General features: G+C 47.7%; 1 protein-coding gene across 6 annotated transcripts in view; it reads left to right on the top strand.

Annotated features, from left to right (window-relative positions):
• The window catches only part of MAPRE2 (microtubule associated protein RP/EB family member 2), a 157,743-nt gene that overhangs the window by 140,552 nt on the left and 2,059 nt on the right, over positions 1-15,132 (top strand). For all 6 annotated transcript variants that reach the window (XM_049620224.1, XM_049620221.1, XM_049620223.1 and 3 more), the window contains 2 exons: positions 5,738-5,877; positions 9,974-10,132. In XM_049620224.1, the coding sequence (XP_049476181.1) occupies positions 5,738-5,877; positions 9,974-10,132 (299 nt within the window). The remainder of the gene's footprint in view (positions 1-5,737; positions 5,878-9,973; positions 10,133-15,132) is intronic.

Raw genomic sequence — 15,132 nt, 5'->3', positions numbered from 1 at the left:
CCTGAGCTAATTCTAGCCATTCTGACAGGTGTGATTTGGTATCTCATTGTGTATAACTAGAAGTTTCTACCTTTTGACCACCTTCGCCTATTTCACCTACTCCCCAGCCCCAACCTCTGTGGGGTTTTTAACTGAGTGAAAAGGACCCGGGGGTGGGGGGGAATATGCTCTCAAATTAGGGAAGAAGCTGGGGATGACCAGAAGATCAGTTGCCTCCTGAGCGTGTATGCACGCGTGCACATGTTTTTAATGTCTCTGTGGCTCTTGTCAACAGTTTTAATGTCATATTTTTAGCTCCTCTGTTTATGACTTTGGCAGAAGGAATACAGCAGATTAAGTGAGAAGAATGTTTAAATTCCATCAGAGCTCCGGCCATGAAGGATAAAGCCTAGTACAATGCTTTTCTTTGCTTTATCGTTATGAATTCATTGGGCCTCATATGGCCCAAATGTAGCATTTTCCATAAACATTAAGCTACTAATTATTGACATTAGACACAGTGATGCTGTGGCTTCACTAAGACAGTGAATAAGGCTACTCTTTGTTTTTTTACAACTATGGTTAAAATGTCTTAGAATCATATTTAGACACCAAATCCTAAAGGCATTAATTAAGACACAACTGCTCAAAGACTAGCATTGTAAATCACGTCTACATCCAGTGAGTAAAGTCAGAGAATTACAGGGACTTGTACAGAATTTATGTCTATTTTTCTCTGCTTCTGAAACTCCTTTTTATTTTGAAAGGGAAAATTAGGGAGAGAGAGAAAAGCTTGAGGGAAAAAAAATTCTTGTAAAACAGGACTACCACTAATTATGTTTTCAGGACATCAAATACAGCTTCAAAAAAATTTTTGGAATGGTTGATAGCTGCGAGGAAAAAAAAAAATATCTGCCGTATAGCTGAAGGAGCTGCACTCTCTTTAAAAGCCCTTATGTAAATGTTTTTCATGTAAGCATCACTGAGCACAGAAGCATGGGAAGGCACAGAAGCGAAGTCACCGTGGCCCTGGGTGCTTCTTAGGAAGCAGGAAGGCAACTACTGAGGACCCCGATATCTGAAGCCGGGATAGATGCTATCCAGGACATTATTGGGTCATTTCACAAAATGGAATGTACATGGTAACTTACATAAAGGTAATAGATCAATGTTAAATTTGCTGATATTCATAATTACAATTTTCTAATAACATCCTTATTCTAGTAGCCCGGGTAAATGGCAGAATAATATCTGGCACCCCAGAAGCTGGGTACACTTTGGAGTATGTTTGCTTGAAAGGAGACAGCAAGACTTTCAGAGCAAATAAACAAAAATACTGTTCTTAACAGTCTAATGGGTGTCATATACCTTAGGATATCGTTTACTATTCTAAAAAGTAAACCATGGAATCATTAAATAGAATGAACAAAAGCCTTCATTTTTACTTTTATGAATTTTACTATTTAGTATTTCTCAATGTGAGAAATAGCTGTGAGGGATAGATTACTTCCACATCAGATTATAGCTTGTGATGATTTAAAGAGCTCACTTTATCTTCTTTCGAAAAATGAGCTTTCAGTTTAATGCTTAATTGTCTAGGTTTTAAAACTTTAAACCTCTGACGATACTAAGATCTTCCGCACAGCCTTCCTGTTCTTTAATTTCTTCATCCCTTAAAAGCAGTGTAAATGCACAGTTGACGGGACACCTGGGTGACTCAGTCCATCAGGCGTCCGACTCTTGATTTGGGCTCAGGTCACGATCTCATGGTTCACGGGATCAAGCCCCACATCAGGCTCTGCGCTGACAGCACAGACCCTGTTTCGGATTCTCTCTCTCCCCCCCTCTCTCTGCCCCTGTCCTGCATGCACGTGCACTCAAAACAAACATTTAAAAATAAAAGCACAGTTGACTAGCACTGCCCTCTCACACCTCATTCATTAGACATTTATTTCCCTTTGTTATCAGTTTCTTTCCAAACAATTTAATCACAATTTCAAAACCCCTGATTTTAAATTTCAAATACTAATTACTTCCTCTGTTAACTCAGTTTTTCAAATTTATTTTCCATTCCTTTCTCCAGCCTGTGAGTGACTGTCCGGGGCGGGGTGGAGGCGATTCCATTGTTTTCATCTCTGTCATCTTGAGAGAGCCACAAGCTGCATGCATGTGTACCAGGTGAAAGATGGGGACTGTGTACCCCAGCCAACCTGGACAGAATCCATGAGACAGGGGGAAGAAGCCGTACCTGCCGCTGCAGCATCAGTCACTGCAACAGCTCCGGCCTGTCCCCCGGGAGCCACGTAGGGTCTCCTGTGGCCCCCTGTTCCTCCCCAGCGAGCTTCCTCTGCTTATTCATAGTTCTCTGCCTGATAACTTGATCTCGCAGGGGGCTTTGGCTTGCCCACGACCCTTCCACTTTTGCTTCATTTCAGGTTTTTTCTCAAGCTGCATTTGATGATGTCCTAAAAATATAATTAGTAGTGGCTTTTACAAGCAGTCAGGTTTCTATTCCTTCCGTGTTTTTCTTTTAAAGTTTACGTGGGGCTGGATAGGGCAGGGTGTGAGAATGAGTGTCTGATGAACATAGGTCAGCTGTTGCAACGAGCCACATCCTAGCCGCCGCCCTGCTTAGGGAGAAGTGCCCAGGGTGGGTCATGCACTCTAGGGAAGCCCCTTCTGCAGGGCGCTGTTTGCTTCAGAAGAGGTAATGAACATGGCCTTGACTTGGACGGCACAGTACAAACTAGCTTGCCCCTGCCTACTCAGACTTAAATGCTCACTGACTCGATTTCCCTACGTGAACTTTGTCCTGGTTCCATCTAGAAGGGCCCAGGTGATAACAGAAGAGGATCTGAAAACCAAGTAGGAGCTCTCTGGGGGAACTTGATGATGTTTTGTTTGGTCTCCTTCACGTATTGTCAGCTCTTGCTGTCAGTGACTTGGACGTTGGCCTCAGCCCCTTGAGCTCTCCCCGGTTTGTTGACCCGGATAGATACCTCTCCTTGGAGTGGTTTTAACGTTATTGATAAAAACGTCTATTGAGCATGGCCTCTGGGTCAGGCATGGAGCTTGGCCTTGGGAACATTAAATGGTAAAACAGCTGCAACCCCTACCTGTAGACTTGAATGGGAGAATAGGCACAAACGGCTGTGCGGTTACAGGGGACAGGTGCTGCGGCCTCCCGGAGCGGCATCGTCCAAGCGGATATCTGCATGGCACTACACTTAGTCCCTCAGAGGAGAAGAGGAGTGTTTGAGGTGAGGGGGTCGCAGCATGAATCATGCTTTGTGGTCATGTGGTCGGGAACACTGCCTTGTCCCTGGGTACGGTGAGTGTGGCCGTGCCTGGGCCTTTGTCCACAGCTGTCGCTCCATGAGATCGTGAGCTCCTGGAGAGCAGGGATCTCCAGTGGGACGTGGTTCATGGTAGGTACCGGGTAAACCTGTATTTAGTAAATAAGAGGTGTTGAACTTCCCTCTGGAAGCTGCTCTCTGTCAGATATGATGGATATTAAAATATGACGTATTGCTGATAAAAAGGCCTGAAGTAACTTGATTTTTCAGAAGCTTCTCCCTCAGCGAGGCTGGCTGGTAGCTGCCCTCAGAGGAGGCACTTTGCCAGGTCAGCATGCCCTCACCCTGCCTCCTCTGCTGTTATCCACACGGTTTTCTCTACCCTGCCGGCATGGCCTGTACAGAGCCTGGCCAGTGGGGCTGGAAGTGGTGTTCGAGGAGTGTTTTCTGTGGGCTCCTGCAGAGATGAAGGGTTCTTGCAACTTGATGTGAATCAGAAATGAAGCAGAGCATCAGCTCTCTAGAATCCTTGGGAAGGTCTTCTGCATGGGCCAGGTTTGCGGGTCACTGAAGATTTACCTTCGGATACTCAAATATTTTAAGTCCTTCCCAATTTAATGTTTCGTTTTAAAATATATTAGGCCTTTCCCTGTATTTTTAGAAGAAAATTCTCTCTTTTCTTTGTAACGGATTTTAAAGGGTATGATGTTGTCAGTGCTTCCTGAGGGGGCGTATGACTTCATGTTTATAACTGATGACTCCAGGCACCGGAACTCTTCCTGTTTGCCACTTTGTAATTAGGAGATTAGTCGAAACTTGTAACTGCTGTCAGTATACTTGGCTTCATAACCCCCTGCCTGTTTCTGATCTGTTGGTGCTGATAAACCTTGAGACTGGAAACCGCATAACCACGTTGTATTTACTTGTTCATGTATTTATTTCAACATTTGTACCTTCACTAAATACCGGTTCGGCCCAGCGTGGTGCTAAGTACTGGGGTTACAAAGGTGATGAACACTGGCCCCTGTGTTCCCGGAGCCTTCTGGAGGAGGAGTGTGCAGGATGTGGTGGGGAATAGGGCTAATGGAAATACATAAGAGGAGCCTCTCCACCAGCCTGAGCTACCACATGGTCGAGACTGTGTTCAGAGTAGAAGGGCCTGGGTGGGCCGCGGGTAATGACCCTGATTTTCTTAATCCACAACGTGTGTAAATTTCACCACATCTACCTTGTTGCTTCTGTTTTGGCTGCAGAAGCCATTGCCTATGTCTGTGTCATGTTCTAGGTTGTGATCACCTATTAGGAGCTGAGCTTCTGGTGGGTGAGCTCTTACCTGACGTTAAGGACCTTCTTTCCCCTAGCTTCTATCATCATTAGTGATGCTATTTAATCACTTACGATGCTGAGCCCCAGACAGCGCCCCTCTCCGGCCCCTGCTGTAAAGGCGTATCTTTCTTCCATCGTAGTAAATAAATCCTAGGCCAATATCTTGACACACATGAATGTCTTTTTCCCTCCAGACTTCCCACTTAACGTTTCAGAGTCCGTCATCGAGCCTTTCCTGGATCAGTTATGCTTGTTGTAATTGTCGTGATTTTTCAAGTTCTAACATTTCTTCTACGTTTACTAGCTGTGTTCTGTAAAGATCTTTATACCCTCCCTCCCTCCTTTCTCTGTCATTATAGACTGGAGTTTTATTTATTCAGTGTGTTCTAGCACATGAGAGCCATTACACTTTTGACATGTAAAACTGTCCCAGCTGTGGCTATCTGGAAGGGAAGCACCTTCAAACTGGCCCCTGTTCCCGTTGACCTTGGTCCTGAGCACATCCTTGCTTTGCGACACAAGAAGGTGTCCCAGGCTCACGCCATACCTTTCCTGCCCCACCCACGGAGTCTGCCATCTCTCAAGAAGCTCTTTCTGCAGAATAAAACGTAGACACCAGCACGTAGGCACCTGGAGCACACGCTGCTATGGAGATGTCATTGCTCCTAGGCGCTTTCAGTGGCTAAACTAGGAAACAAAAGAGAAAAAAACCTACACTTGCTCTGAATTTTTTTCTAAAGTATTCATCTGTTATAAACTTTTTTGTTGTTTGTTAGAAACTCAACTATGGTGATGCTTTGAGGTCATCTCAGAACCTTTCCTCTTAAAAAAAAAAATCTTAAAATCTCTTAGTTACATCAGTTTTTCTTCTCTCACCAGAGGCACAAAGGACAGCTTAATCTCCTATTAACTTGAGGGGGGGAAAGTCCTCAGAAAGATTAAATAAGCTGCCGAAGATGGCACTGTCCTTTTAACGTCGGTGCTTTTTCTAAGTGTATGTCGGCTACTTTTGTGATTGGACAGAGTCCTTGGGGATAGCTTTTATACTTCTTAGTAACTCCTTTATACATTTGCAATGTATCTAAAAAGCATTTCTAATGTTGCCTGTATTTATAATCTATTCTGGTTACTTTCAGGTGCGGCTAAATCAAGTCCAGCATCTAAGCCAGGATCTACACCTTCTCGTCCCTCATCAGCCAAAAGGGCTTCGTCCAGCAGCTCAGCATCCAAATCTGATAAAGATTTAGAAACACAGGTCATACAGCTTAATGAACAGGTAACCCCTCAGCCCTGGCCCTGTCTCTGAGAGGGGAGGGACCAAACACCTGTAGGCCTGAGATAAGGGAGGGCAGGTGAGGGAATCTGGTTCCAAATGAGTAAGAATAAAAGGAATCGTTCAGGCAGATGAAATCAGCGGTCCGCCAGGAATATAAGACGTTAGTCAAAAATCCCAAAGCTGTACATTAAGACGGAAGGACAGATGACTCAGCCCCAGGTAAATGCAGGTTTGTAGGCAGCATCCCCCTCCCCCACACCTCAGTGCCTGTCCGGAGCTCCAGGCCAGACTCTGGACTGTCTGCCCACTTCTGGCCGGTCGAGATAGCATTCATGACTTTAGTCTCTCTTCCTCCTTCCTTTCCTGCACAAGCTATTTGTTAAGCTTGTTCTGTGTGACAGACTCGGTGCTTGGTGCTAATATAATGGTAGTGAGATAACTAACCCCCCCCCCCCCCCCCCCCCCCGGCCCCGGAGCTTACAGCAGTTGTATGGGGTAGGTGATCGTGCAAACAAAAGCGAGAACCTAATGCTTGCCACGACAGCGGATGTTTCATAGCGCAGAAGCACTGACCCCAATACTGGGGGATCAGAAGGCCATGGTTGTGGTTGAAGTCGAAGAACTTTCCTTCTCATCTAACATTCTTCATGGTTATGGTAGATCTAGCTCTGCTGCCTTTGAAAATTTCCATATAAAAGTTTAGGTATGCTTTCTACTTAACGATAGCTAATTTTGCCTGAGATTATATGTAGCTTAAAGGTAATAAAACGATTGGTAGCATGAGGCCCACTGAAGAAGCCACCTGCCCTGACCCTGAGGTGCAGAGTCTTTTATCCTGGCTACTCCCACTACCCGGAGAGGAGCCTCTATTCAAGGTTCTTAGGCTGTTCCCAGCCAAGTGGCTGGGCCATTCCCAATGATTAATCGGATTCCTGATGAGCCAGCAAGAGTCTGGAAACCATTTTTGAGATAATTGTATATTTGCAATCAAGAATCTAGTTTAAAAGCAGGCAGCTGCTTAGCTAGGGTATTTCTTTACAGTTCTGATCACTTCAGTGAAAATAGTGAAACCTTAAGTTATCCAATGGACAGGACTTTGATTTAGAAACTCTGGAATGTTCTAATTACCTGCTCATTCTCAGTTGAGAATGGTATTCCCAGTAATGAGTTTTTCTCACATAAAAGGCAGGTACGACAGCCATAATGAGCCTTGGGCCACATGCCTAAGGCTCAGAGCAAATCAGAGTAGACCTAAAGAGATTCAGGCGTGGGTCTATAATGCTTTAGATTTATAACCCTTTTCTCATAGAAACCCAAGTTCTTTTGATATCTTGATTATCTCATGTTTTGTCATGATTTCTCTCCTCCCTGTTGTTTCCCCTCTACCACACCCTGGTCTCCAAACTTCCAACCCAAAGTATAACCACACAGAAACCTCAAGACCCTTCCTGCCCCTCTGCCATTCAGCCTTAGTCCACCAGACCCACTGCCTCTCCTTGGGGCTGGCTCTACACTCATTAGCTGTCCACTTACACAAAGAGCCTCCCATCCCCAAGGAGCCCAGACCTCATCCTACCATCCAAAATGTCACTCTAGAGAGGGGAGAGGGAGAAGAAAGGAACTTCCCCAATGGTCCTGTAATTTCTTTATTACTTCCAAAGGGCTTCACTCCCCCACCTATCCCCTGATGCATTTACATCAAGGAGGAGTGAGTGTGCCCATCTTCCCCTCCCCAGTCCCTTAGAGCGAAGGTTATACACACCCCAGATTGTGAGCATTCATTCAACTGTTTACTGAACACTTACCCAGACCCATTTCCATGGTTATCTATTATTGCCCCCTCCATTTTCTGCCCTTGTAACCTGCAGGATGGCTCCCTAAAGCTGATGGGTAGCCGCAGAGGCATTGCTATGTTGGGACTCAGGACTCTAGGACGAGGAAATGCCTAGGCTGGAGAGTGAATTATATGTCGTAATAGAGAAAGTGACGAGTGCCATAAACTTGAAGAATTCTCCTTTTCTTGGCCTCCTGCCTCTATTCAGGCAGTCTCCCATGACATGCTATAAAAGTACCACTGTGCTAGACAATTCCAATGATAGAAATGAATCAAAAGACAGGGGAGAAAAAGACATAACTGAAATAATTAGGGGCCATTTATGGCAAGTGGGTTAGCAAACAGGAAGTAGGGTGGAGTCACCACTGCGCTCAGCGACCCCTGGGGGCTGGAGAGTGGGCGTCAGTTGGCTTGGACGGATGCTGGGGCTTGGGCGGCCTCCCTAGGAGGACGTGCAGTGTGCAGACGCTGAGGGAAGGGAGAACTGGGAGAAGAGAACGTCCCCCCTCTTGTCTCTTCCTCTTGACTTACTCAAGGGTACATCCCCAGCATCCCCTCCACCACTTAGGCTTCTGGTTTGATACATGAGGGTGCGGGTGGCATCACTCTGCATGAGTGCGACCGTGAACATGGACTCTCCTTTGCCAGTTGGCTATCCTCATACACTTGGGCCTCTATCACTTTTTACCGGGGATGTCTATAGCTGTGTATCTATTGCCTGGCGATCTGGAATACCACCCAACGCCAACCTTGACTGGATATTTCTACAAAAGCCTCACCTCTTTGCACATTGTACAGACCAAAGCACCCTCAAGAGGCAGACAGACCTAGTTTCCATGGGTTGAAGTACTCCAGAGACCCTTCTTGCCTCCTTCAGGGAGCGCTGACAGACTCAAGACTCCTCAACTGCCAGAGATCTGTCCACTGGCACCAACGCAGGCTTCAGAGGGATTCTGTGGCCAAGCCTGGGGAGGAGGGTGGTTTGTTGTAAAGCAAGGAAGGATTTCTAGAAAAAGGGAAGTTTTCTTTTTCCTGGACTTGAGGCTGCTGGTTGCCTTCCTTTCTTAGAAATATCCCAACCATAGCATCATCAAAAATAAAAGTGAAAGCTAGGGAAAGCTGCTTTTTGAGCAGGGTGTGAGGGAGGCACTGAGGTGAACTCTGAGGGGCCATATCCCCGAGGCCTATGCCGGGTGTGCAGGAAGGGGACCGACACTGCAGATGTTTGGTAGGCGTTTGATAAATAGCATGTCCAAAGGCTCAGGGTTACTAGAGAAGACAATTTCCCATTCCAAATGTCATTTTTGGAAATTCCGTTAGGGTGATTTTTTAATACACCGAATGAGAGATTTCAGCTGATGGAGACCATGAAAGATTTAATTTACCTCCTGACAAATATTGTCTGTGTAAATATAAATGCACAAGGGGCTTAAAAAAAGGGATTCTCGGGAAGCAGGAGCAGGGTCATGGTTTAGGCCTGTGAGTAGCTACTGTGCTCGTAGGAGTGGGGCACTGTCAGCTTTCCTTCAGCCCGGGTGACACTGCCTCACTGCTGGCTCCTTCCCTGGCGCCATCTCCGTAATCACTGTTGAGAGGCCACCCAGCCCTGGGAGGTCCTGGAACCAGCATCCAGGGAAAAAGGGAACAAGGGCTATTATTCTGAGGGAATAGGGCTTCCTTCTTGTAGTCTTCCCCTATTTCCTGCGATGTCCCCAAAGCTAGAGCCAGAGGAATTGAAACAGATCCACTGAACCACGCTTTCAGTCTTGCCCAGTTTCCCTCATGTAGCTAAGACCCAGTTTCTCAGTAGAAAGACTTTGCCTAGTGTGGCTCAGGAACATTTACGAAGGGCTCCACAACAAAATATGGTTACCTGAAGAAAGTAGGGTCCTCAAAATACATCTCAAGTAACCACAGTGCTAGCCCTCTCCTCTGCTTCCTGTCTTTGCAGAGGCTGAACAGAGTAGAAGGATGTGCTCTAGTCTGTGTTAAGAGAGGAGGAAAGCTCATTCAGGGTCTGGATGCAACCACCTTGAGCAGAACAATCCCTCGGACAGTGGTTATGAACACTCAGTTGGCAGAGGGAAGGACTAGTGTGTTGTTGAAGTTGGACGTTGTGGCCCAGGCTCAAGCTCCATTGCCTAGCAGTCATTTTGGCACACCTGTCTTTGCATGTTTCACATGTTATAGGCAGGTGTAGTTGGTCACATTGTTTATACTGGATTTTGGGGGAATTTTCTTTCCACCCTCACTCCCTTGCAGGTACATTCATTAAAACTTGCCCTTGAAGGTGTGGAAAAGGAAAGGGATTTCTACTTTGGCAAGTTGAGAGAGATTGAGCTACTCTGTCAAGAGCATGGGCAGGAAAACGACGACCTCGTGCAGCGACTAATGGAAATCCTCTATGCTTCGGAAGAACACGTAAGTGTGAGGAGAGCCCTTGACTCTTGGCTTCTAAAGCGATGCTCTTGGTCAAGGTGTAGCAGTCTGTGTGTCTTCGGGTGCTGCCCTGGGATCCCTGAGGATTATGACTCCTCCTGTGCGTGTGCTATTCCCAGAGGAATAAGTGTCATCATCGTCGTCGTGATCCATTGACCCCTGCTTGTGGGATGTGCGTTCGTGAATTAATCTGGGAAGAGATGAGTGGATGGGGGTGGGAGGGGGAGAGTAGGAGGAATGATTGAGAAAACTAGGTTTATGCAGCCAGATCTTAAGTGGTTTGCAGCTCTGAGCAGATGAGCAATAAAAGTAGATGTAAGGATTCTTCATGACAGATCAGAGTATGGTTAGAGGAGGAATTAGTCTAAGTGTTTTTCGCATCCCCGCAAGCCCGACAGTTTTTATTTCAGAGCCGGTTGTCTCGGTTACTCATTGCCAGTACAGACCGGTGCTGTACAACAGCCCTCAGTTGAAAAACGCTTTTAGAATTCACTGCGGGGAAGACCTGGCTGTCGGGCTTGCTACTAAGGAGCATGAGGAAGGCGGGGACCCGGGAGGTGGATCCATCCTGGTGATGGAAAGCAGGTGTGAGGAGCAGCAGAGGACCAAAACTCTCAAGAATCAAGGAGGGGGGAAGGGAAGGCAAGGCAAGGCAAGGCAAGGCGGGAGAAGAAGTCTGCCAGTGCAGGGAGTGAGGGGCCCCGGCACCAAGACAAGCCTGGGAGCCTGAAGGAGCGTCACCTTCTACAGGGCGGCCCTGTGGAAGATGCAGAAGAGTAGGCGGGGGTCTCAAGCTCTTCCTGAGGCCGTGTTGAAGCTGGGGGAAAGAGTCTGACTCTGTTGGCCCAGGAGACCTGGGGCCGCACCCAGAGCCTGATGGTCGAGTTGCGTGTGTTAGCACTTGGACAGAATGGAACGAGTCACCGGCAAGGGTACTTTATGACTTATTCCAGCCCAGTACCAGACAAATGTTTACTCCACATAAGATTTGGAACTCGAGGGATGAAATCCAAGGTTTGAGGCCTCTCCACTTTTTTTCATTTCCCACCCTTCCCCCCCACTTTTTTTTTTTTTAAGCTTCTTTCTCAGTTACCATTGGCTCAGACTATAGATCTTGAAGTCCTGGGACGCTGCCTTGCCAGGTCCCAGAGGCAGCGATGGCTCCACAAAATAAGGTTCTCCGTACTTTCAGATCTGATGGCAGAAAGCTCCGGTTGATGTCTAGTGTGCCCACACCACCCTGAGTGCTTCGTAGTCTGTCAGGTACTATGTGAATTACAGTTATTCTCTTCACAAGCTTGTGGGAGGCCAAATCCAATGCAGTCTCCCCAGCACTGTGTAGCTGAAGGACCAGGCCCACTGAGGGAGGACGGCAGCGTGCAGGGCCAGATCTATCCCGCCCTGTGCTGTCGGCAGGAGGAAAACCCTTGCGATGGTCACCTCAAGCTGGATCTTGTCCCCAGTCTCCCCAGACGGAGTCCTTGTACAGGGGCGCTCTCAAACTCCAAATTCAGAGTTGACACGGGCCACTGAATGCTGGTGGCAGCAGCCGATAGGCAGGGCTGCCCCAGGGGAGATTCCTGCCTTCTTAGTGTGCTCCTGCCTGAGTGCCTGTTCTTCAGGAAAACACAGATGAGCCCTACGTGGACATTTCAGGTGCAGGTGTTTGCTGGAGAGGCCTCTTTAAGTCTTTATTTGATGGTGGCTGCCCTTTGATTCTCTGAGTCAGACGATCCTAGAACAGAATGTTTGGAAGATACAGAAATGCAGATAGCAGGGCGTGTGCAGCAGTAAACAGGCGCAGTTCAGTTCACAGTTGTAGAAACTTAATGGAAGGTTCCAGAGCAGATCACCTGACACCTCTCCAGTGCCTCTCTTTATCATTTTCAGGACCTTTTCCCTCACGGGCCACAGGTATCTCGGCTTATTCATTGGTTAACTGCCGCCTTGTCCATCTGTCAGCTGAGGTGTACCTGCTGATACAAACAGGCAACTTATTTCCTGAGGCACTGTCACAGAAGCCACTGTTAAGTGACCTAACAATTCCTCCCCCCTCAACCAAAAGCTCTTAGGAAGAGCTTGTGTTTCTGTCACTGGAGGAAGCATGGGGTGTGCGTAAAGAGGACAGAGCCACTGTCTCAGTGAGGCAGGCAGACGGGGCACCACTGACTGGAGTATGTTGGAGTAGGATACATGTGATCACAGACACATAAACTTGGGTGGTGATCATGGACAAGGAGCCTGGAGAGACAGCAAAGACTTACTTGACAGAGAAGAGAACGTTTGTGTGGGCTTCAAAGAACGACTAGGACCCTCAGCAGTCCTGGAGCTAAGGCAGGGAGAGGATTTTTCAGGCAGAGAAAACAGCATGGCCAGAGGCCAGAGGAAAGAATGGCTGGATGAGGCTGGGGTGCGTGGGGGCAGCTGAGCCTGTGCATCTAGGAAGGAGGGGGTTTTTGGCGCTTCTTCAAGACCCTTCCACCTTTCTTTGCCCCCATTTTCTTCCTGTTGTAGACAAGAGCCTTCTTCAGTACTGCCTTCCATCTTCTATAATTATCATAAGAATAAGGAACTCTAAGCATACAGCTAAACATTCAGAAAGATGTGATGGATTGATATGCAAATATTAGAATTAAGCAGGTGGCACTCCAGGGCATTGGTCATATATCTGGCATAAGTTTTGTCTGGCCTCCTGCTTACATGTGTGTTTGTTTTCTTGTATGGGGTGTAAGAAGACAGTTTTTTTTTTTCTGCGAGCCAGCCTACACGGTATCGTGTGAGGTGGGAGCACTCAGCTGTGCAACTGCCTCAGAATTAAAGATTCGTCTGCAGACTTTCAGACCACCTTAGCTTGTACCCCTAGCATTAGCAATCCATTGGTAAGCTGGGAGGTTTGCTCTTTATCCCAGTAAGAGGGGCCTGGGGTCTGCAGTTCCTGCAGATGGAGGGCATCACAATGGGGCCCTGTGACTGAGGGAACTGCCCTCGACGAGCTGGAGACCACAAGCCCCCTGGCTGGGCAAGTATAAACGGGAGGCCAGGGGTGAGGTCTGATCTTAGCTGTAGCTGGTCCTACAGCTTGGTACAGGTTCACTATTTGAATCCAAGCTTTGACGTTCCGTCCTGGGTTAACTCCCAGTTGTGACGTGAGCAAATAAGATTTTCTGTAAAATGTCATACGGATCCTCCTTTTTGAGATCTTCCATGCAGCCTAACACGCGCAAAACAGGTAAGAAAAGTACTCTTGAGACCTGCTGAAATCCTAGCAGTGTGAAATGAAGGCACCACACTAGCATTGAACAGTTAGGATGATGGATGAATTAACATCCCTGACCCATAGAGGGGATGGGAACTCGGCCAGAGAGGCAGCTGTGCAGCCAGCCAGTGAGCCCGCACACACGTGCATACACTCAGGGCTGCAGCGTGTAACCTGATGGAAGCATGAACAAGGATGGAAAGCTTAGAGGAGTGATTGGTTCTGGGGTGAAGGCAGGGAGAAGAGGGGTCAGCCAGGAACAGTGGCAGAACAGACACTTGCAAGTTCCCAGGTCACCAGTCTAGGTAAAGTCCCACGACCACCAGATTTCTTTTTTGCCCCTAGACAAGAGCGAGAGCACTTACTGGGAAAAGCCAGTGACAGTCCCCGCAAGAACTACTCCCCTACTCCCACAAGAATGGCACTCGCCGTTGAGGCACGAACTTTCGGAGCAGAGAGGAGCAGGGCAGTGGGCAGCTGCCATGAGGGCCCGGGAGCAAGTGGGGGGTGGGTAGGGCCAAAGGATGGCATTGTGCAGGCAGAGTAGGGTGTTGGACCTTCAAGCTTCAGAGGCAGGCGAGTGGTGGGTGCTGCTGATAGGGTATGGTCCTGGGCCCGGAGAGAGCTGACCGTTTGTAAGTAACATGCCTCTGGACACTGAGCCAGAAAGGGACAGAGCTAGATTTGAACCAGGGTCTTCAGTGTGATGGCCCTTTGTACTGCTGTCCCAGAAAAGGTGACTTGTTAAAACTTTTTCACTTCTAGAATATATTTCAGAGAGTTCTCCCACCAAGAAGTAATAATTGCAGCTCACACAAGTATGTGTTATGAACCAAACACTGTTCTATACGTACCTTGACTTCTCTGTTGAATTCAAGGACTCCACTGACTCCTCGATCAGTGAAACTTATGGAAAACCGTTCAACGGGTACTCCTGTTACAATCCCCCATTTTACAGATGGGAAAACTGAGGCACTGGGCAGTTAAGTTACATGCCCAGAGTCACCCAGCTGGTAAAGAGCAGAGCCAGGATATGAACTCCAGAGTCTGTGTTTAGAACCTTGACATTTTACTGCCTCTCAGAAAATATGCAGCATGGAACCTTGGCTGAGAGTCTCAAATCCTCTGTTGTTTTGTCCTCAGGGATTTCTTCCTTTCAACACAACCCGCATTGAGTTCTGAAATAAGTGAGGTAGGACACAGATGGATGAGTCCCTCTTAGTGCCTTGAGTAACCTCAGGACCCAGTGGCAGAGGCCACAGTGTGGAGACAAGATGACAAGCCCGTTTTATAGCCAAGCTGGAAACAAAGCACTACAAGACCGGGGAAAGAAAGAACTGTGGCTCAGGGGAGAAGACTGACTATGGTCGGTTGGATTGGCTTGTCCTAAGCGCAGGGAACAGACCTGAAGGCAGGGGTCTCCGGCTAAGAAAGGAGTGCATGTGCCTGCTGTGAGGGGCCACATGCGTGGCTCTAGGCCCGTGCGTGCCTTCTCGAAGGAGCCATCGGCAGTACTTAGCCACACTCCCTCTGCTTGGGTAATAAGAGCAGCTTATTCTTTGTGAGGTCACAATATCAACGAGCTGACCAGGGTTGATGCTCCCTGGAGTTGGCGTTCGTGGGGTTAGGCAAATCAATGACTAGGTCTTTTGGAGCCAAGCAGGACACCTCACCCCTCCAGGTCCTGGTCAGTGAAGGACGCACCAAGGCCTCACTTTCCCAGAGC

This window comes from Panthera uncia (genome assembly GCF_023721935.1).
Source record: "Panthera uncia isolate 11264 chromosome D3 unlocalized genomic scaffold, Puncia_PCG_1.0 HiC_scaffold_8, whole genome shotgun sequence".
In the NCBI taxonomy this organism is placed as follows: domain Eukaryota; kingdom Metazoa; phylum Chordata; class Mammalia; order Carnivora; family Felidae; genus Panthera; species Panthera uncia.
This window is presented reverse-complemented; position numbering and strand designations above follow the sequence as displayed.